Source organism: Tenrec ecaudatus, chromosome X, assembly GCF_050624435.1.
Source record: "Tenrec ecaudatus isolate mTenEca1 chromosome X, mTenEca1.hap1, whole genome shotgun sequence".
Lineage (NCBI taxonomy): Eukaryota > Metazoa > Chordata > Mammalia > Afrosoricida > Tenrecidae > Tenrec > Tenrec ecaudatus.
The window spans coordinates 20,638,015-20,661,961 of NC_134548.1; the positions used below are offsets into that span (position 1 = coordinate 20,638,015).

The window sequence follows — 23,947 nt, forward strand, 5'->3', positions numbered from 1 at the left end:
AGTTGTATGTTTAATCATTGCTACACTGCACCCTGACTGGCTTGTCTCCTCCCCCTGACCCTTCTCTAAGGGGATGTCCAGTTGCCTACAAATGGGCTTAGATCCCCAGTCTGCACTCCCCTTCATTCACAATGATATGATGTTTTTGTTCTTTGATACCTGATACCTGATCCCATTGACACCTATGATCGCACAGGTTGGTGTGCTTCCATGTGGGTTTTGTTGCTTCTCAGCTAGATGGCCACTCGTTCATCTTCAAGCCTTTAAGACCCCAGACACTATATCTTTTGATAGTCGGGCACCATCAGTTTTCTTCACCACATTTGCTTATGTGCCCGCTTTGTCCTCAGCGATCATTCCAGGAAGGTATCATGGAATGCCAGTTTCTTGCATTGAGGGAGTACTTGACTGGAGGCCCAGTGTCCATCTGCTACCTTAATACTAAACCTAGTATTAACAAAAGACTTGTTCTGACATCCTTCTGGAGGCCTGTCTAATGACAGGATAGTGTCGTGTGCAATTATATTTGGTGCTCTATATCACCAGTGGAAGGCTGCAAGCTAAAGGATTGTTCACTCGTGTCATCCGTGATGCATACAGGGATGGATTCACATCAGTATCCTCTTCCTCTCAGACATGAATAAAAGAAGGAGTGCATACACACTGCCTTACCTCTTATCTAGTTAGAGTTACAAACCACATGAGTACTGTAGTAGTCTGGGTACTTTAGATAAACAAACCCACAGAAACTTATGTATAAGAGAGAGTTTTATATAAAGGGTAAGTGCACATAAAGAAAACATCCCAACCCAGTGCTGCCCAAGCCCACAAGTCCAACACTAATCCATTAACCCATATGTCCGACACCAATTCACAAAGTCCTCCTCCATCTCACCAAACAGATGCAATGATGCCGACTTCAGGGAGGAAAGCTGAGTCAGGGAATGTGTAAGCATCTCAGGGATGCATTGGGGGAGGTCCATGTGGCTTCTCCTCAGGGATGTCATGCAGGAAGTGAGCCTTGCCAGCTAACAGGGAACTGGCTAAGGCAGCTGCACCCTGGTCCAACCATCAGAAAGCAAGAGACTCAAGAGCTAGAAAGGCAAGGCTCACTGAGCCATTTATCCTTCTGCCCTTCAATTAACCCCACATGTGTTTATTGGCCAAGTTGGTACCTTACCCATATGACTATTAAGCGCTATCAGATGGGCTCCAATTCATAGTGGTCCTATTTACACCAGAACAAGAGTCTCCAGTTCTAAACCATCCTCACCATTGGCCTATTTGAGCACATTGTTGCAGCACTCTGTCATTGCATCTCATTACAGCTCTTCCTATGTTTTACTGACCCCTCCCCTCTACCACACACGATGTGCTTTCCAAGGGCTGGTCTCTCCTGATAACATATCCACAGTATTTGATAATGAAGTCTCATCAACCTCTCTTCAAAGGAACATCCTGGCTGTACTTCTTCCCAGACAGGTTTGGTTTTTCTTCTGACCAACCATTTTACTTTCAATAATCTTTGCCAACAAGATAATGCAAATACATCAATTCTTCTCCAGAATTCCCGATGCATTGTCCAGCTTTCAAAGGAACATAAGGCAATTGAAAACACTATGGCTTGGACCCAAGGGCACCTTAATCCTCAAAATGCTATCCTTGCTCTTAAATACTTTGAAGATAACTTTTGCAGCAGATGTGCCCAGTGCAATACGTTGTGTGATTTCCTTGACTGCTGCTTCCACGGGCCTTTATTGTGGACCCGAGGGAAATGAAATCCTTGAAGATTTCAATCTTTTCTCCACTTGCCATGATAACTGCTGGTTCCGTTACAGGAAATTATGTTTTCTTTACATTGAGTTACAATCTAGGCTAATCCACATCCACAAGTGCCTCCGGTTGTGCCATCTGTATAAGATAGATTGTTAAAAAGCCTTCCTCCGATCCCATCTTTTTGTTTTGGTTATTTTCATACAGTTCAAATCCTCAGATGGATTAAGTGTGGCGAAAAGATACAACATGGTGCACCCCTTGCCTGATATTAAACCATGCAGCATTTCCTTGTTCTATTCGAATAACCTGGTGTATGCCCAGGTTCCACATGAGCACAGTGAAGTGTTGTAGAATCACGATTTTTCATAATGCTATTAATAGTTTATTTGGATCTGCACAGTAAAATGCCTTTGCATAGTAAAACACAAACAAAATATTTTACATTCTGGTATTCTCTGCTTTCAGCCAAGATCCAGCTGCCATCAGCAATGACATCTCCTGTTCTCTGTCCTCTTCTGAATCCACCTTGAATTTCTTGCAGCTCTCTGTCGATGTACTGTTGCAAGCATTGCTGAATTATCTTCAGCAGGTTTTTAGTTGCATGTGATATTAATGGAATTTTTGTAATTACTACATTCTGCTGGGTTACCTTTCTTTGGAATAGGTGCACATATGGTTACTTAGCCAGTCAGTAAGTTAGTTAGACAGTCAGTGAACCAGTTAGTTAGCCAGTCCATTCCAAGTTTCTTGGCATAGACTAGTGAGTTCCCCTCTTGCTGCATCAGTTTGTTGAACTACTGTCATTGGTATTCCATCAGTCCCTGGAGCCTTCAGTGCAGCTTCAACTCTTTCCTTCAATACCATTGGTTCTTAATCAGAGTCTGCCTTATATAATGGTTGAACACTGACCAATACCTTTTTGGTATAATGACTGTATTTCTTCCATCTTTTTGAGATTCTTCCTTAGTCGGTCAACATTTGCCCATAGAATCCTTCAGAATCACAACTCGAGGCTTGAAATTTGTCTTCAGTTCTTTCAACGTGAGAAATGCTGACTGTGTTCTTCCCTTTGGGCTTTCTAACTTCAGGTCTTTGCACATTTCATCTCATGCTTGACATTTTCTGCTTGAACTTCCCTGTGAAATTTTCTGTTCATCTCTTTGACTTCATCATTTACTCCATTCCTGTTTAGCTACTTTACCCACAAGAGCTACTTTACCCACAAAAGCAAGTTTCTGCATCTCTTCTGACATTCATTTTAGTCTTTTCTTTCTTCCTGCTATTCTTAATGACTATTTGCTTTCAAGTATGATGTTCTTGATGTAATCCCATAGTTCATCGGGTCTTCAGTTGTTAAGGTTCAACGTGTCAAATCTGTCTTTGTAATCATCTTTTAATTCAGGAGGAATATACACAAAGTCAAATCGTGTCTCTAGTAGACTTAATTTTCTTCAGCTTCAACCTCCTGTTCTGTTCCATACTAGCCGTCCCCCATGCCCACCCCCACAGCCTTGTTTTGGCTGATGATATTGAGCTGCTCCATCTTATCTCCATGTAGATGTAATCAATTTGATTCCCGTGCCTTTCATCTGGTGAGGTCCATGTGTGCAGTTGATGTTTATGTTGTTTAAAAGATGGTAGTTGCAGTGGTATTTGCACAGTTGTTGTTTTTTTCATTCACCCTCCAGGTGTGTTTCCATTCTCAAAGCCATATTTTCCAACTATTGACTTTTCTTTGTTTCTGACTCTCCTATTCCAATCACCACTGAGTATCATTGTTTATTGAGTAGGTGTGTAATCAATTTCAGAATCAAGCAGTTGGTAGAATTCTTCAATTTCTTTATCACTGATATTAACGATTGATGTGTAGATTTGAATAATAGCTATATTAACTACACTTTGTTGTAGGTGTATAGATATTAGTCTATCACAGACAACATTATACATCATGAAATATTTTGAAATGTTCTTTTTTTGACAATGAGTGTAACACCATTTCTCTTGAATTTGTCATTCCTGACATAGTAAGCCTGTGTTAATCTGGGTAGACTAGAGAAACAAATTCACAGTCACTAATATGTGTATAAGAAAGAGCTTTATACAAAACACAATTGTACATTAAGGAAACATCCCTGCCCAGTCCAGATCAAGTCCATAAGTCCAATATTAGCCCATATGTTCCATACCAATCTATAAAGTCCACTTTAGAATGGAGACATCTGCAATGATGCTGAACTCGGGAAGATCACAGGTCAGTGGGTGGGAAGTCTTGTGGATCCAGTGGCACTGGAAGCATCTCAGCACTGGCAGGGGTCTCCATGTGGCTCCTTTAGCTCCAGGGCTCTAGTGTTTCCATGTGTCTTGTCCACAGGAATGTCTCATAGGGAGTGAGTGTGTGTCCCACCTCCAGTGAGTTGTTTTATCTCCTTAGTGCCTCCAAATAAGGTCAAGCTGTGACCTGATGGACAGACTAAACTCCACCCCTTCACTCTTAAGTCTTAAATTGACAACAGATTTTGTAATTACCACAAAGCCACCTGATTGCCTGACTGAAAATGGCCAATACCAGTCCTTTTTAGCTCACTAGTGCCTCACATATCGGGTTCCATCTCATTTTTTTATAACTTTGAATGTCCTAGATTCATCCTTCATATAGTCCATGTTCGGATTATGAAGGGGTGTTTGCAGTGATTTTGCCTCATTTTGAGTCATGCCCAATCATAAAATGAAGACCCCACACACACCTAAAAGATGCTTTGCTCCATCCAGGACATTCAGGTCAACTCTACTTTGAGGAGGCGGGCAGCTCTTCCCCCAGCATGGTACGAGTGCCTTCCAACATGATGGGCTCATCTCCCAGCACTGTGTCAAAGTTCCACTGCTGTTTGTAAGGTTGCCAGTGACTAATCTCCCATCAGTGGAAATACAGTTTCTTTTTTCTACTATGTTCTCTGTCTGGAAGCCATGCGAAATACTAGTGGCATAGCTTCCAGCATCCCAGTAACACAAGAGTAGGACAAACTGACAGATGAGTGGTGGAACTTATCTCTAGACAACATATCAGACAAAGAATCTTGGTTAGCAGGGACATGTACGTTTTCATATTAAGCTCTAGATTTTTCTTTATTTTAATCAATTTGCCTTCTCCCCCCCCAAGCCCCAAAAAACAAATAAAAATTCAGACTACTGTATAATTAAGTATAACTTATGTTTTTTTCAGTACCCAATCTCTTACCCAAATTGTTTTCTCTGCCCTTACATATATATTTTTTAGATTGTAGTCTAACCACATCCATTTGTCTAATGAGAGCAGCCATTTGTCTGCATGTGTAAGTGACACAATCAAATTCAATGTCATCTGTTTGTTTAAGATGCAAATGATATGCATGGAGCTCAGTAGCCTTTGGGTACAGATGAAATCTCTTTCAATGTCACCTGAGAAAATATCAATCAGCAAGAAGGAACAAGGACTGAAGGTCCAGTGAACACATCTCTGTCAGGCTCTTTCTATGCATGTGTGCTAGGCACAGGAGTGGGTGGAACAAAGTGCTTGTCCTTGTGAAACATAGACATCCTGGCGTTAAACTGCACCCCAACTTCAACATGATATTTTGCAATAAATCCCTGCACTTATCAGTCCTTCATTCTAATATATTCCCATAAGTAGGTGGAGACTTCCCTTTTTTCTTGGGAAATGGGAGGAGAGTTGCACAGTAAAAACATGGAAGGTGCAAAGAAAGCGATCTGAACTGATGCATGTCTTGTCTTCTGTCTCCAGCTGGTTTGGTGTATTTGTCATGGGTAATGGGCTCCTCACATAAATACATGACATTTCTTGGGCTTCATCATTCAGGACAGCCAGTCTTGCTGCTTTTCCTAAGCTGCTTTGCCATGTTTGACTCTTGAATCTGCTAAGTAGTCTTCGCTTTTAATTTATCACCATGGTTAATCATTGCATGCTGAAAGTTGATCATGCTGTAAGCCTAGTGCTTGGGCGCCAAATATGGCAATATCCAAATGTCCGAAGCAGCAAGATTAAAAGAGAATATCTTTACTTCCATTAGGCACAGCCTCCTGAGCTCAAGATTTGAAACTGGGTTGCTCCACTTCCTAAATATGCGCCTGTGGGAAAGTGGTTAATTGATATATTTTTGCTGTGCTTTAGGTAAAAGTTTGCTAAACAAACCAGTTTCCCATTGGGTAGTTTATACACACAGTATTCCATGATGTTGGTTGCATTGCCCATAGTATGTCAACACTCTACCTATTCCCACCCTCAGTTCTGGGGTTCCCTTTGTCCAGATTTTCTACCCCTTCCCATCTTCTCACCTTGGCTTTTGGAAAAATGTCCATTGGAGCTCATATATGTAATCACTTGGAGGAACTTGTTTCTCTCTTATTTTATGGATCTGTCTATTGTGTGACCGAAAGGATATCTCTGGGAGTGGCTTCAGTTCCAGGTCAGGGGGGTGTCTTGGGCCAGAACCTTGAGTCTCTGTCAGATGAGGAAGTCGGGTTTCTTTTGTGAATTTGATTTTCTGTCCTACATTTTTCTCTCACTTTGTCTGGAATCAGAGTCAGAATGGTTAGTCATAGTAGCTGGGAACCAGCTAGTCCTGGTCTCCGGGCCATGTGTGCTGTGGTGAATTGTTCCCTCAAGTCTCTACTTTTCTTTAGTCTCCTATGCTCTGATGAGAAGAGACCAGTAGTTGTCTCTCAGATGGCCTCTCACAGCTTTGAAATCCCCAGTTGCTACTCTCCAAGTAGGACACAGAACGTTGTCTTCATGACCTATGTTATACCATGGGAAAGTCTCCTCATCTGTAAATGAAGCCACAATATCGACCTCCCGGAGCTGTTGTAAGGATTGGATGAGATGATGAATATAGCAATCTTTACACAATGACCAAGTACTTGATACCTTCTCATTGCCATCTTTGGATCTTGCCATTTTTCCCCCACTTGGGCTGACTTCCTTTGATTGATGTGCATGGTCAAGTGACAGGGCAACTAACCTGAAGAATACAGGATGACTTTCAGGTTGAGGTCTTATCCTGGGCTGAGGGAGCTCCATCTTCTAAGACACATGCTGCCCAGCTTGTTTCTTCAAACATTGGTACAGATCCATATTCACTCCACTTACCCCTTAGTCTCTCAGTAGAAATGCAGGCCAAACTATGCCCCCCGTTGTCGTTAATTGAGTATACTCTTCAAGGATGACAGGAGAAGTTTATTAAAGGGGAAAAAAGTTGATTGGGAGCAAAGCAAAATTGCATGTGGACATTAACGTTCCTGTTGGCTTGTTTTGATTTTAGTTTCCAACATGTATCGCTTGTGTGACAGACTCTGTACTGAGCAATTAGGACCTTCAGTACATTCAATTTCTCATTTATCGTCCAACAGTCCTCACAAGATAGGTAGCATTATTATCCCCAGGAGGGGGGACAATTGAAGTACAGCGGAAGCAGTGAAGTAACAGCTTCGTGTCCAGGATCACATAACTAGTAAGTGGCAACACTGGGATCTCATCCTCAATAGTCTGTTTCCATTACTCTACCAGAAGGGCAAAAGGCTATAGCAACCTGAATGATCATAGTCTTAGACCAGTTTCTCTTGGAAAAGAATGTCAGCAGCTGGGACACTCCTGTCATTTTTAAAGGTGATAACTTTGTAAGAAACTTGGGCACAAAGAAAAATTATTTCCAGGGTGGGAAAATGCTCTATCGGGCAATGAGGTCATTTCTGACTTACCTTAGGTACTCACTTCTGTAGGACGCATGACCCATCTTTCAGGAGATCTGTTCCCATGCAGTAGGCGCAACTTCATTCTGCTTTGATCTTACATGGACCATCATTTTCCTTGTTCTCAAGCTCATTACCCATTAGAAAGTTGGCCAATCCTTTAAAGAAAAAAAAAGCAGAAAGAAAGGGCCAAAGAGTTCAGTTTCTTGTTCATAATTTTGTAGACTTACCATTCTTCTGAATTATTTGCCATTTCAAATATTTCATGCACGTGGACTATATGGCATTTTCATTTTTCCATAAGCTAAAACAACTGGAAGGTGTGAATTCCACTTGCAGGCATGTCCTCTACCCACAATGCATGCTGGTTCAGATTTGCTATGGAAAAGGGAATGAGTGGCTATGCAAGATCTTTCCTAGTCTATAGCTGTTCCCTTTTTCCCAAATGCTTGCCCTGACCACCAAACGGTCTCTTGGAAACCAAATAACACAGGATACCACCTAAGGGAGCTCAAGTTCTGACAGAACCTTGAGAGAGGGGCCAGGGAAGGAAAATAATAAACACTTTCTGAGGCCCAATTGGTGAACCACATGGAATGACCAAGGCGGAACCACTTTTGACCTACAGAAATGGCAGTCTCCTATGGCTTAACCTAATGCTAAATGTCAGGCCAGACAGCTTCTACATGTTATCACACTTGATTTTCTTCTTTTCTTAAAACTCATTTGATGAGGGGCTCATACAACTCTTACCACAATCCATACATACATCCATTGTGTCAAGCACATTTGCACATTCATTTCCCTCATCGTTCTCAAAACATTTGCTTAAGTCCCTGGCATTGGCTCCTCATTTTCCCCCTCCCCCTCTGCTCCCCCCTTTCTCATGAACCCTTGATAATTTATAAATTATTAGTTTGTCATATCTTATACTGTCTGACATCTCCCTTCACCCACTTTTTGGTTGATTTTCCTAATCACTGTATGAGGTGAGGGTTAGCCCCATTTTACAGATGATGAGGTCAGAAGAAATGCCCGAGATACTCGTCTTAGTTTGGTTTCTCTCCAAAGCTGTGAACCACAATGTCAGCAGTTTGATCCCACCAACTGCTCTGTGAAAGCGGTTTAATAAGAATAATTACATCTGTATAGCCTCAAGTTTACAAATAGTTTACATATACAGCACTTTATTTTGTCTTCACCAAGCCTACAAAACAGACCCAAATCCATTCATTCATGAGACGTATTCATATGCTTATGCCATAAATATTGTGTGTGTGTGTGTGTGTGTGTGTGTTTTCCAGGCACCATTCTAAGTATAAGGCTGTCTTTGCCCATAAAGGTTTACAGTCTAGGAAACCCAAAGGGGCAGTTCTACTCCGTCCCATAGGGTTTCTATGAGTCTGAATTGACTTCATGATACTGGGTTTGGTGTGGGGACATTGGGAGGGCATTTTCCAGGATGCACTGGTAAGAGAGCAGCAGCTCGAGACAAGGAGGAAAGCTCTCATTTCGGAGGATATTGTCAAGCCAGGACCTTGTGGGCAACTAGTGCCCAGTCCTGCCCGCCAACTCTTGGAAACACTGAAAACATACATGCCTCAGAGTTCTCCCACTTGGGGGATAAGGGAGTGAGATATGTATACACAAACCCTTCAACAGCCCTAGGGCAAGGGTGCTTGGGACTGAGGTAATATATTAATGCCTTAATAGTGTCACACCAGCTTCGAAGTAGTACTGGTAAGGGTTAAAGATTATGGGAAGGCCCCCATCTCTCTGCTGAAACCTCACAGCTAGTCAGAGCAAAGGCAGGATTTGAATTTGTACCATTCGGACCTCATCACCCATGCCCTTCCCCCTAAAGCCTGTAGTGTTGTCAAACCCTATGCTGCTCTGTGTATTTTTTATGATTATTTGTTTTAAATTAATTATTTTTTAATTATTTTTAATTATTCTCAAATGCCTTCCAGCCAGTTGTAAGAGCATTAAGCAAAGGAGATGCCAGCCCTTGCTTTTTTACAGTTTAATCTGGACAAATTGTGTTTCTGCGGCCTGATGGAGTTTACAAAAGTGTACATAACCAGCACCTTATTTTGTTCTCACCATGCCCATGAGACAGGCCCAAATCCATTCATTTATGAGACGTATTCATATGCTTAGTCCAGGCACCATGCTAATGATGGAGGTAAGCCAAACAGAGAAAGCCTGCATTTGCCCCAAATGCATATTCTAGAAGGAGAGCAGAATGGATAAATGGAGGGACATACACGGTCAGGTCATGACTGGCTCCCGGGGGGAAAAAAATGAAGCCAAGGAAAGGCAATGGGGATGGATGGTGGCAAGGGAAGGTTAAAGCAAGGCAAGGCACAAATGCCTTGGGGCTAGGTCAGAAAAAAAAACGGTCTCCATTTCAGCAAAGAAGTCGGTCGGGGCTTGAGTTTTGCAACTATTTGGGGGAAGGATGCTCTCAGTAAGAGCAACACAGGCACTGAGACTGGAGCATGGCAGGGTGCAAATCGGGAGAGGTAAGCCATTGTCGTTCCTGTGAGCATGATGGGGAAGAGTGGGAGGAATGGGACCAAGCACGTGGCGTGATAGGATATATGTTTAAGGTTTATTGCTTATTTACCTCCAAGTCACATGTCTAACAAGACCTGGAACCAGGGCTTAAGTGGCAACGTTCTGACTCCTGATCCAGCGCTCTTGTCACTTGTGGTGACCGTTGTTCCCTAGACCTTAGCATCCTGGATTTCCCGGCCTTTGTGGTCTGACACAATCTCCAAATAGCTGCCTCTTGTTCCCTGTGCATTTAGCTCCTTGGGGCTTCCCACTGCCATGTGGCCAGTCGGCTTGGACCATACTCCATTTTGATAGGAGACTTGCCTCACCAGGGTTTAAGCCTGACCGTGAAAGTCAAGTGGAGACAGCAGGAAGGTCACGCAGAGACTGTTTGGGAAATTATGCCACAGAACTGTCTTGGCTGCCTTTTCATATCAACACCTGCACTGAGTGTTTACCACCTCCCATCCCCGACTCCTGGGTAAAGCAAGGAGGAAAACAGTCTCGCAGGCCACCACTGGCACTGCAGTATAGACAGTGGTATCATTTTCCATTTGGCCCTGGTTCAGATCAGCAGGACAGCCGTTCACCTTCCCCTCCACCTCTCCACATACATGTGGAGGAAGCATGTAGCTAGGTAGTCACTTGTTGGCTACATGCACAGCTTGAACTTGGTGTCTTCCAAAAATGCAATGCTTCAAAGGCAGAAGGATATTTCTGTTCACTTATTAAGGGATGACTAACTTGCTTTTGGCTGCACTACAAATGAATCACGGTAACAATCCCCAACTTGCGACTTCTGGTGTTCTGATGTAATGCATTTCTATTAAAAGAAGAGGAAAGAGAGTGGGTGAGAGTGAGATCATGCAAAGACAGAACATAAGAGCGAGGGAGCAAGTGTAATTTGTGACCTGCCAAGACCCACTCCATCCACCTCAAGGTGTAGTCTGGTGTCCTGGATGGAGACCCTGTGCCAGGCAGTATCCCCACATGGACACAGCAAGCCTTGGGGCTTGGCAAGTTCCAATCAAAGAGAGAGAGAGAGAGAGAGAGAGAGAGAGAGAGAGAGAGATTTCATTTGGGGGTGCGAAACAGATATTCCTTGAAAGCATTTCTTGAGCAGTTTTGATTCCGTGTCACTGTGAAGGTGACATCTGGGGGCAAATGATGTAGGTTGGAAGAATGAAACAACAGTCAGCTTCTTATAATTTCTAAAGAAAGATTTGTTAATGCAAGCAGGTTGTGAGATACAAAAGGAGGGCAGGGAAGTGGCACAGAAGAGAGGCAGCCAGGAAAGGGGGACATTTTTGCATTCACTCCTACTAAGGCAGTGGTTCTCAACCTTCCTCATGCCGTAACCCTTTCATACAGTTCCTCATGTGGTGGTGACCCCTCAACCATCAAATAGTTTTCATTGCTACTTCACCACTGTCATTTTGCTCCTGTGATGAATCGGGGGACCCCTGTGAAAGGATCATTCGACCCCCCCCCAGAGGGGTCGCGACCCACAGGTTGGGAATCACTGTTCTAAGGGCAATGTGCTGCCTCCTGCAGAGAAAATGGGCAACCAGACCATCTACTTCTGCCAAGTCGCCCCTCAGGAGAGGTGAGTTGCCTGGGAGAATATTTGACGGTTGGTCCCATTACGAGTTACTGAGGAGTCGAAGCAGACCCAGAGGGACCCTAATGGACAGAGTAGAACTGTCGAATTGGATTTCTGAGGTGGGCAGTCTCTAGGGGAGCAGACCGCCTCATGTTTCTCCCGATGAGGGGCTCGTCAGTTAGAACTGCTGACCTTTGGATTTGTAGCTGGGCGCTTCACCGCCATGCTACCAGGCCTCCTAGCGGGCTGCTCCCAGAAGGTATTAATGACTCTGCCCAATTTGAAAGGAAGGCACAAATACAAAAAGAGCTGGCAGGTAGTGAAAAAGATCCTTCGAACCCACGGGTCATTTTGTGTCTCTGTTCATCGCTTCACAGGAATGGATCCCTCCTTCCTCACAGGGCCCTTCTGCCCTCTCCTCTCCAAGGTAGAGCAGAGTGTGCCAAGGAGAAGCCGAGAGGAAATGAGCCTCTGGCCTGTCGTGACCGGCAACCCACACTGGCTCTGTCCCAGGCTCTGGCAGAAGGGGATTATAAGAAGTGCTGGCTCCCCAGAATGGGAAATCACTCAGAGAAGGAAATCTTTTCTCTCCCCCCACCCCTCCCAGAAATCTATATTCTCTACCCTATGGTTTCCTTTCTGGGTTTCATCTACTAGAAGATTTGTCCTTGCCCTAAAGCAGCAGTTCTCAACCTGTGGGCCGCGACCCCTTTCGAGGTTGAACGACCTGTTCACAGGGATCACCCGAATCATAACAGTAGCAAACTGACAGTGATAAAGTAGCAACGAATGTAATTTTATGATTGGGGGTCACCACAACATGAGAAACAGTGTTAAAGGACCACGGCATTAGGAAGGTTGAGATCCACCGCTCTAGGAGAATACCCTTTCCCTCTTGATTAATGTACTAGTTTACTCTCCCTTTATAATTTATTTAGTTAATACCTTGGGATAATCTGAACCAGCGGTTCTGAACCTGTGGGTCATGACCTCTTTGGGGATCAAATGACCCATTCACAGGGGTCATCCAATACATCACAGTAGCAAAATTACAATTACGAAGTATCAATGAAAATAATTTGATGGTTGGGGGGTCACCCCAACATGAGGAACTGTATGAAAGGGTTGCGGCATTAGGAAGGTTGAGAACCACTACCCTAAAAGGAGTTTCAACATGCTGGGAAAAGTCTGTCTCAAGCAGCTGCATAATACATCTCGAATGGATACCAATGAAGCAAAATTTCACCCAGGATCGGGCTGCATCCTTTAGTGGATAACATTTACTTTAGGATTATGAAGTATTCAAACTAGAAAGGTCTGTCATTAAAGATTAGCTAGACCAATGTCCCTCCCTTTTTTACTGGGACCTAAAAAAGTAAAGTGGCATCCCGAAGCTCCCTGAGACTCTGAAGTAGAAGCTAGTTTTAAACCACAACTTATTCCTAGAATCCATCGCCTCTTTTCTTAGTGGGGGTTGGGGGTCTGACTCTGAAAAGTTTTCTTGGACAACTGCAGAAGCTAGATGGAGAATAACGAGTCACTAAACTCCAGACCATGCTCCTGATCTAGTCTTAGGGATCCCTGGTAATGTGGTGGATTGTTTTGAGATGTTAATCACAAGGTCCGCAGTTCTCCATCGTCCGCTCCTCAGGAGACAAATGAGACTTCCTATTCCTGGAAAGAGGCTTTCTACTCCTGGGAAAAGAGTTACAGTCTCAGAAACCCGTGTGGGGCAGTTCTACTCTGTCCTACAGGGTTTCCGTGAGTCGGAATCAATTCCGTGGTAGTGAGTTTGGGTTATTTGGACTTAGTGTTGCTTTCTAAAGATGAAGTGGAGCTATTTGGATCATTTATGAGTCTCTATTATGGAACCCTAGATAGCGAAGTATCCAAGAACTGAGTCATATCTACCATCAGCCATTTGAACCACATGACGACAAATTCTTCTACTTTCTCCAAAACATTCTCACGTTGGACCTTGTGTTTGGCTCAGCCCAGCTGCCCCTCCATGGCATGAAGCCTGGGTTAGGATCATGCACTTGCCTTTTACTCACTAGGTTATTTTAGTTCCCTGGGGTGTGTAAATTATTTATACTGGTCTACTAACCTAAAAGTTGTCAGGGGGAACCCACCCAGTGGCACCATAGGAGGAAGACCTGGTGAGATCTTCTTCCATAAACATTACAGCCAAGAAAAGCCTTTAGAACACAGTTCGCCTCTGTCACGCATGGGGTCACAATGAGTTAGAATCCACTTGACAGCCACGGGCTTGTTTGTAGGTTTATTGAAATAGGCCTCCATAAAAAAAAAAAAAGAAAGAAAGAAATAGGCCTCCATTGCTCCACCTATAAAATGGGAATAATCATTTTGACATTTCCATAGGCTCTGTAGTCATTAATTTATAAAAATTATAGAACGTATTTCATGGGTGCTATGACTATCATCAAGGAGTCCTGGTGGCACTGTGGGCTAAGCAATGGACTGCTGAGAGTAGGTGGACAGTTCAAACCCACCCGTTGTTCCAGGGGAGAAAGATGAGGCTGTCTACGCTTTGAAAGATTGCAGGCTCAGACACCTACACAGAGTTCCTATGAGTCAGAGTTGACTTAAAGGCAGTGGGTTTGGGGTACTCTTTTTGAGTGTTCTATTACTTTGATATTATTATCATTATTATGATTCGTCATGGGGCTGCTGACCATAATTAAACCAATCGGCCATTAAACCAACCGGCTGGCTGCTCCACAGGAGAAAGTTGAGGTGGTCTGGTCCTGTAAAGATTTACATTCTCAGGTTTTTACTATCGTCGTTGTTGTTTTTATTTGTTGTTGTTTTTTTAAATGCTTTATTGGGGGCTCATACAACTCTTATCACAATCCATACAGACATCAATTGTGTCAAGCACATCCGTACATTCATTGCCCTCATCATTTTCAAAGCATTTGCTCTCCACTTATGCCCTTTACATCAGGTCCTCTTTTGTTCCCCTCCCTCCCCACTCCCCCCTCCCTCATGAGCCCTTGGTAATTTATAAATTATTATTTTGTCATACCTTGCCCTGTACGATGTCTCCCTTCACCCCTTTTCTGTTGTCCATCCCCCAGGGAGGAGGTCACCTGTAGATCCTTGTGATCAGTTCCCTTGTTGTTATTGTTGTTGTTAACACAAAAAAGGATGAGAACAAAGAGGCAAATGGTGGAGCAACCGTATATTCAGAGCCTTAGAAAGAACTCTCACATTAAAGTTAAGTTTGGGCCTCTTTGTCTGAATAGACAGTAGTAATTAAAATGGTGTGATTATAATTGACATTGTATTGGGCTTTGCCAGTACACAGCACTTAGTTTTACTGTTAAGTGTTAGGATGGTCCTTTTTCTTTGGACATTTTCTCTCTTAAATGATTTCCTATGTGTAAGTGCAAGCGCACTAAATACAAAGGAAAGTAGTCTAGTATTGACAGCAGAGTCGATTTGATGAGCCCTAATTGAATGTATATTGAGTGTCTAATCGAGAACTCACACTTAGAGGTAGCATCATGGATTATATGCTACCGATTCACATGATAGATTCAGATGATATTAAGGGTCAGGACCATTATTCTGTGTTGTTATTTCTGTTTTGTTTTTCCCTTGGCCTTCCTGAAAAGTAGATCTCTTATCTAGCTCTGGAATAAGCGTGGGCAGATTTTCGTGGTCCATTTTGTAGATGATTTGAAACATAGTTTCAATCTCTGGTTTCCTTTTTCTCTTATGAATATATCTTGGGACCACATTTCAGACTATCCACCCATTTGCCTACGTTTCTGAGTGGATTTCTTTAGGAGAGTCGATCAGAGCATTCTAAAACCCAGTCCAGATAGAGGTAGATATCCGGAAATACATGCGATGTGTCTGGCCACGGCCATGTGGATGCTCAAGAGTTGCTTGTGTACACACTTGTGTCTTGACTTATAGCCATAAGAATCAGAGGCCCTTTCAGAAGCTAGGGAAGGGAGTCTTGAATTTCCTTTCCTGTGCCTCTTGTTATCCTATCTCTTATCCCTTAAGAGAGCCCACAGACTCCTCCTGCCAGGTGGGTGACCTCAGCCAACACCCCCTCTTTGTCTGCTTTGTCACTATGCCAGTCAGAATCAAGAGTGACACCTGTTCTGCCCACCACTCCATCAGAAATTCAAAGCAGCTTGCACTTCAGAGCAGCTCTCTTGTGGAGAGCTAAGAAAGCTTCGCTCTCAAACTTCAGGAAAGATCTCACTTTCTAAGCCTCCCTTTTCTGGCCTTCTGGTACCGGGGCTAATATGGTGCCCACTTTCTGCAGTATACGGTCCCAGGGGTCAAAGCAATAGATCGACGTAGTTGGCAGATCACTAAATAGTTTACAACTCCCCACCCAGCAATGGATGGAAAACATCCCCTTGCTATAATTGGGTTTGCCTCCATGGCTTAACACCATCTTATTTGGCAATCGTTTTCTCTTGACATATTTAGTAATCACTCTAAGGGAGATTTATTACAGTGTTCATGGGAACAAACAATGCACTAAATATTATACCTATGCATGCTTTCAACACCACTCCCTTTCTGGCCTCTTCTGAATCTTTCCCCAAAGTCTCATAGCTTTTGATCAAAGGTCTCCTTTGTCTTTAAATGTCTCTGGGTTCCTCTCACCTCTGAAATAACCTTTGACGTTCGGGTTTTGTTTTGTTTTTCTCTCATCATTTTTCATTTAGACGTCCTTTTGGCCAAACTTCACTGGGCCATGCTTACAGAAGAATGGACAAAAGGGTACTTTCACAGCTTAAGGCCTTTGAAGACATTTTGCTCGCCATTAATCCCAAAACATCGAGACAAAATTATAGCATATGGCGAGATAGCTGTGAAAAGAGCTTTCCAGTTATTTCTGGGAGACCAAGTAGGTTCATCCATTCATATATATATATATATATATACATATATATGCATATATATATATATACACCTATCTGAAAGAAAGAATTCAGACTGTTTCTGCCAAATGGAGCACAACGTGTTTTCTGAGCCATGAGGAGCTGTGTTGTAGAGGGCGGGCGGAGGGAGTACTGAAACTTAGGATGAACAACGCATGCTCAGCGCTAACTACAGGGCTTTGACAGCTGCTACCCTCAGACATTTTCGACAAGCATACTAAATGTCCCACTCACCCTGCACATGCACAGCGAAATATCTTAACAAATAACCCATCCAGGACAGCTTCAAGAGAAAATACATCAGGGCCCTCGAGATGCCCAGCCTGTTAGCATCGCATAGCCACAGTGGGGCAACTCTGTGGATCTTAAGCTGTTCTTTCTTTGATGGATGAAATGTGCTTTGTTCGCCAGAGACCGCAGTAGGTATGGTTTGGGGGAGAGACCCCCCAATGTTGCTATCAGGTATGGTCCAGGTGGTTCCCACTCGCCGGGGCCCTATGCAAGCAGCAGGAAGCACTGGCTGCTCCTACACCAGCCTCACAATCATTGGTATGCTCGTGCCTCCACTCAGGACTCAAACCCAAACCAAATTCACTGCCATCAATTCCCCTCGGACTCACAGCAAGCCTATCAGAGTCCAGGTGGGTTTCCGTGACTGTCAATCTTTACAGGAGTAGAAAGCCTCCTCTTTCTCCTGTGGGTCTGAATTCCTGGTCATGTGGTTGGCAGCCCAACACATAACCCACTCAGCCATCGGGGTTTCGCACACTCAGGGCTGGCCCTCGTTTCTTTAATCCTCGCATCCACTCTGAAAGGCGGGCATGGCTGAACACATGTGGCAGGGAGAAGGCAGAGCCACGGTGAGGATAAGTGGCTGGAAAGTCAAAGCCAATAAAGCAAACCCCAAACTAGCAGGCCCGTGTAGCTACAACAGAAACCATAGCATCATGCTATTTTTAAAGCTAGCTCAACTAGCCCAATTTAACTACATGTTCTCCCTGAGCTTTCTCGTCTGTACAATGAACTGATGAGAGGATTTAAGGTGTAAAGCGCTAACACACAGATAATAGCTCACACAAGTCCCTTATTCCCACGCACCTCCCCAACTGCCTTTTTTGTCTCACTTTAGGATTGTAGGAAACCCCATGTACTCTTCTATATCTGAACTTGAGCACTTGTCATTTTTAGGGCAGAAAGAAGAACAAATTCAGGAATGATTGACTGTCAAGGACCTTCATTCAGCTAGCTGGCATTGTGAGGACCTAGAAGCATACAGTGAGGGGCATACACAGCAGAGGATCTGAAGCCAGACTCCCTGCGGTTCCCCCGGCTCTGCCTCTTACTATGTATATGACCTTGGGCAAGTGACTTGACTTCTCCTCTTCCTGGGTTCTGCTAAACGAAGTTGCTACTTAATAGCAACTGTGTAGAGTTGTGGGAAGGATTAAAGCATTCATCCGCATAGAGGGCTTAAAACCAAATCCCCCTTGTAACAGAGGCTGTTAAATAAGTTTGGACCCTCTCGTGCACTTTGATAGCAGGCACAGAGGACTTGGACCAGTAGGTATGACTCGGGGTGAGGTCTTTGAGAATGAATCCCACTGGGCTCCTTTAGCATGAAGTCCCATGGATCCCAGCCAGGTGCTTCTGGTTCCAGCCTCCTGACCATATATGCAGACAAGGAAAGCAAGAGAATATTTGGGTTCTCAAGGTCAGCTTTACGTCTTCTTTGGGGTACAGCGACTGGGTTAGGTGAGATGATTTCACTGTCCTGCCAAACACCAGCAAGTGCCTACCTAGCCTGCCGAGGGCCTCTGCACTCCGAGTGGCTTCTTAGATCACCTTTCAAACTATGTCCTTAAGAGGGAAACAAACAGAGAGCCTGTCTAAGATCTGTAGACTGTGTGGACCAATCAGGTCACAAATGCCTATGGAAACCATGACGGGTCGTTTTTTGTGGTTTGGTGTATTTGATTTTTAATGGACCCCTTCTCAAACTGTACTGGTATCAGAAGCACCCAGAGGACTTGGCCCTGCCCAGAGGCCGAGGCCCCACCCACAGAGATTTTATTTCCCCCAGATCATGGGTGGGATCCTAGAACTTTCTTAGCTGCCCTGATGCTGGAATATTTCATTTGAGCTCTTCAGGTTAGGGATGGAATGCGTGTCCCTCCTCCCACCCCACCCCACCCCACCCCCTCTTGAAAACAGAACGATTTGAGTCCACAGAGCTAATGTCACTTATGAATGACTTCTTTTGGTTATCAAAACTGATTGTAATTTTTTCCCCATAGTTGCATGCTGCTGTGACCAGGATCCAGGTTCCAAGGCCTGGTTTTAATTACACGTTCGCCCATATATGCATCCTGAATAATGATAAGACTTGCATCGTGGATGACATAGTGCATGTCCTGGAGGAGCTAAAGAATGCCCGGGCCACCAACCGGACCAATTTTGCTATCACGTATCCAATCACTCACTTAAAGGATGGGAGGGCAGTATACAATGGGCACCAGCTTGGGGGCGTCACCGTGCACAGCAAAGACCGGGTGAAATCCGCAGAGGCTGTCCAGCTCACCTACTACCTGCAGTCCATCAACTCTCTCAACGACATGGTGGCCGAGAGGTGGGAGTCCAGCTTCTGCGACACTGTCCGACTGTTCCAGAAATCCAACAGCAAAGTCAAAATATACCCTTACACGTCAACCTCACTGAGGGAAGACTTCCAGAAGACCAGCCGCGTGTCAGAACGGTACCTGGTCACCAGCCTGCTCCTGGTGGTCACCATGGCCATCCTCTGCTGCTCGATGCAGGACTGTGTCCGCAGCAAGCCCTGGCTCGGCCTGCTTGGGTTGGTGACCATAAGCCTGGCCACTCTCACCGCAGCCGGGATCATCAATCTCACGGGTGGGAAATACAATTCCACCTTCCTGGGAGTTCCTTTCGTCGTGCTAGGTAATTACTGCGCTTCGTTTTTGCTTCTCCCCTCCCCTCCCCTGTGGTGGTGACTGGGTTCCTGAGAGGCAAGTGCTGGCCATCTAACAACTTTGTTTCATTTGTAGCATCTTCATTTTGCCCAGATGCCCTTGGAGCAATTCCATAATATGCTGGTCGTCCACGAGAAGCAACCTAATCTGGTAAAATGTACCAGAAGTTCAAAGCCCGGTTTCCCACTATGTAGGTGTATGTACTTAACAGCTATTCATCTGTTCTGAAGCAGCACTGGTGGTGCAATGGTTAAGTGCTTGGGCTACTCACTGAAAGGTTGGAGGTTCAACCCCATCCCAGCAGCTCCACCAGAAAAGACCTGGCAATCTGGCCCCGTAAGAGATGGCAGCCTAGAAAACGCCCGAGGCAGCTCTGCTCGATCACATGGGGTCACTTAGGCTGGGAGGCAAAGATCAAGCCGAACTCCCCGAACAACCATCTGTTCCCAGTCCTTTCGGTTGAGCTTCCCTAGAAACAGGCCCTGACACCAGGGATGGGAGCGCTGGTGGCGTAGTGGTTGTGCCTTGGGTTGCCAACGCAAAGTCAGCAGTTTGAAACCATTAGCCGCTCCAGGGGAGAAAGAAGAGGCTGTCTATGCCCATGAAGAGTTAGTCACAGAAACCCACAGGGGCCGTTCTACACCGTTCTGGAGGGCTGTTGGGAGTCGGAAGGGACTCGATGGCAGTGTATACAGTTCGAGTGTATTTGAGAGGTAACCCTAGGGAGCCCCAGTGTGGGGACAAGGGGGTGGGGCAGGAGAGCCAGGCCATCCAGGTGGTTCATGAGCATGGGACAGCTGTGTGTACGAGTGGCTCAATGCCACTGGGGGGCCTTTGGAAGACTGTGGGGAGCCCACCTCAGCGCAGCATCAACCCTAGAAGTGAGGAGACTGGGGTATTGACTCCCAAACGCTGCGCACGACACTGAGGGCTACTCCCCAAGGATGTGGGTTGACTCTTCCACCTGCCCACGGAGGAGGGAGCACCTTCCTCACCCCAACTATTCGGAGTCCGGAGCCTCAGCAGCGGTGAGTTGCAAGAGCATCATGGCCTGAGCCCAGAGCGTGGCCGCTTCCCTCAAAGGTCCCTATTTTCATGAAAGGGCGGAAGTGAGCATGACACCAAAGGAGAGGCGTGGAAAGGGTTGCGAGAGTTGCAAGTGAGACAGAACAAGGGAAGGTTACCACCCCCTCCTCCAATCCCCCCCTCCCCGCCCCTTGCGATGAACTCGGGAGATTGACAGGGAAGGTGTGTTGAGAAGTGTCCTCAGTCTCGTGATGGCGGTCAAGGTGCCCATGGCAGGGTTCCCCTGGGCCCAGGGACTGGAGCAGTTGCTTCCTCCCCCTTTTCCGTGGCAACCTCTCAACATGTCTGTTAGCAAAATGAAAGTGTCTTTTGGAATCAGATCCGAAAATGAACATTGGAGTCGCATTTGGAGTTGATGGAGAACTAACTAGGGTTGAGTTCATTAGTAAGCCTTGTGCCCTGTTATCGGAGGAGGAGCAAGGAAAGGCTTTGACTCCAGAAGCCTCGCCAGCGTCACGGTGAAATGATGAGCAGTGCTGGCGGGGCTGCAGAGCGGCCTAGTGACCCTGGTCCCTAAGTACGTGACCGCTGGCCAGGATCAAAATCTCCTTGGTTAACCTACACCAGCAGTTCGGCAAGAGCCCAGGTGGTGTCGTGGTTATGTGCTGGGCTGCTAAGCCCAAGGTCTACATTTCAAAACCCCCAGCTGGTCTGCGGGAAGGAAACGAGGTTTTCTACTCCTGTAAAGAATTACAGCCTCAGAAACCCACTGGGCCAGTTCTGCCCTGTCTGATAGGGTCACTGTGAGCCAGAATCGACTCCATGGATGTGAGTTTGGTTTGAGGGTCATCTTGTGAAAAGGTTTCCCAGTGATGTTTGCTTCCACTCACCGTCCCATCATTGCTTCGGGGGTAGATTTCCACATATGAGGAGGTGGCAAAGAGTTCCTGGGAGCAACCCATTGTTTTTTGTGTGTATTTTTTCATCTTTCCCTCCCCACCCACAATTTATTTATTTAGTCTTCCTAGACAATCTCCAACTTCTGAACATATTTTATTGGGAGTTGGGACATTGACAATATTCCATGCAACAATTCTTACCACATTTTTTTCCATGTCCCTGATGGCAATCCCCACAATGTACCGTAATTTATCCCACTTACTCACTGTGTTTCCAGTTTCCATTCCTCCTGTCCTAACCCTTCTGGACTTTGTCCTTGGGGAAACGCTGCCCTTTGGAACTCCAGTGGATGATCATTCACAGGTGTGCATCCCTCCCTAGGGTTATTGGGCCTCTTAGAAACGTGTCTACTGTTAGACTGACCAGTGAGCCAGGTGGGTGGGGGCGAGTTCATTTCTCGTCCTGAAGTTTGCCTAAGGGCCAACGTCTTGTGGGTTCCACCAGGCTCTGTCTAACCTGTAAGCCTGATGCCTTTTAATGAATTTTTTTTACTTTTGTTCCAAGTTTTTCTCCCACTCTACCTAGACCATTGTATGGTGGGACCCATTGCTAAGTGATTGGCAGTGGTAGCTGGATCCCAACGAGTTATTTTTATCCCCCTTTTCCATCAACTTCGCAAAGGTCCCCCATACGTGTGCATATATGTATAAATGATAGCTTTCCAAGTTTTAAATGCAGTGTTTTCTTTGGGTGGTGGTGGGGGGGGGGGAACCTGTGGGTGGAAGGATAAAAAATGAGTGGGGAACTGAAGGGAAACAATCATTTCCTAAGGTGAACGGAAACAAGGCCTTGGACTTGGTGACGTCAAATAAAATGAAAGCACCATATCAGGGAAGCATTGGACTTCTAACTGCAAACATTAGTTCAAACCCTCCAGCCACTCTGCTGGAGAAAGATGAGGCTTGCTGCCCCTGTCAAGATTCACAGCCTCAGACACCCTGTCTAGGGTTGCTATGGGTTGGGGTTGATTTGATGGCAGTGGGTTGTTTAGGTTAGGGATAGTACGACACTGATGCATTCGTCTGCTACCCAAACTGTTGAGAGTTCCGACCCACACAGTGTCTCTAAAAGAAGGAGTCAAGGCCAGGTCATCTGCTCCGGTAAAGATTGTTGTTATTGGCAAGTCAGTTCCAACTCCTGAGGACCCGATAGGACAGATAAACAACAGCAAAACTGAGGAAAGTGGCAATATTTCAAGCTTCTTTCAATGGACTTTTAAATGAATGGAAATAGCAGTATTCCACATTTCCTATAAATGAGGTCCATTCGGTCAGATGAAATGACAGTATCGAACGCTTCTCAAAATGAAGTGAAATAGAATTGACAGGGTTTGCAATTTCTTAACATTAATGCCATTGAAATCAAATGACAATCTACAAAACTTGCTCACATTAATTTTATCAAGTGAAATAGACCTACATGATGGAAACCAATAGAAACTTTTTAAGCACAGAAATAAGTGTTCAGAGGTAATGAATGCCATATTAAATGTGAAAATCAAGTCCCAACCTATGGCAGGTCAGAGACAAAGCAAGAGTTAGTGAGATGAAGAGATAGTGTCCCCTGGAAAGTGCCAAATAAATAAATAAACAAACAGCTCCACAGAGAATGAGTATCACTGAACTTTCCATCAAAGGGCAGGTCAGAAAAATCTGGCATTTGCGGTGGAAGATAGCAAGCACTGCAGGTGCCCAAGACTTCCGCACTTACAATTTGTAAGGAATGTTACATGCATTGATTTGATGGCAATTTTCCCTGCTGACCTCTCTGTATATTTTCAGCCCAAAGAGAACTCGAATGACTTAGTCACAACATGAAAGGCAGGTAGGCATCTGAGTAGCCGAGGGCCTTTTGCAATCAATACTTTGCATGATGTGTTGGGTGTAGAATATGCTCATCGGCCGAACGGTGCCTGGATTTAAGGCGGCTGCCCTTCTGTGTTTCTCAGATAAACGGCTCGTTCTGCAGAGTTGAATTCAAAGTGGAAATATCAGCAAAAGCGGGTTCGTCAGTGTGGCATCCAGGGCCAGTGTTGAATTCTAGAGTTTGAGGACCAGTCCTAAAATGCCAACCAATTTCAAACGATCGGGAAGAAATGCAGTACAGAAGGTTTTGCACTACAAAGTCAATAAATCCCTTTCCCTGTTTGTTGTTGTTTTGTTTCTTTAATGTGCCAGTCTATGATATAAAATGACTATGGGTGAGCTAAGTCGATTTAAGCAAAACGTTTGGATTTACTATGTTATGCCAAGAAAATAATCAAGTAAATTTTTTAAAACGTATACAGCTTCATGTAAAAGGTAAACGTATCTTATCAAAGGTTTGAAATGATGACATTTCCTTGGCTAACAACAGTT

At 44.8% G+C, this 23,947-nt stretch overlaps 1 protein-coding gene across 2 annotated transcripts in view; it reads left to right on the forward strand.

Annotated features, from left to right (window-relative positions):
* Nucleotides 1-23,947, forward strand: part of PTCHD1 (patched domain containing 1) — a 68,598-nt gene that overhangs the window by 31,289 nt on the left and 13,362 nt on the right. Inside the window, exon 2 of one of the 2 annotated variants that reach the window (XR_012781154.1) lies at nt 18,912-19,047. Coding sequence is in view for 1 of the 2 variants with exons in the window: in XM_075539196.1 (XP_075395311.1) it covers nt 18,912-19,572 (661 nt within the window). In the remaining variant the exon portion in view is untranslated. Of the gene's footprint in view, nt 1-18,911; nt 19,573-23,947 lie in introns of those variants that run through there. The other variant, XM_075539196.1, reaches the window with a different exon arrangement.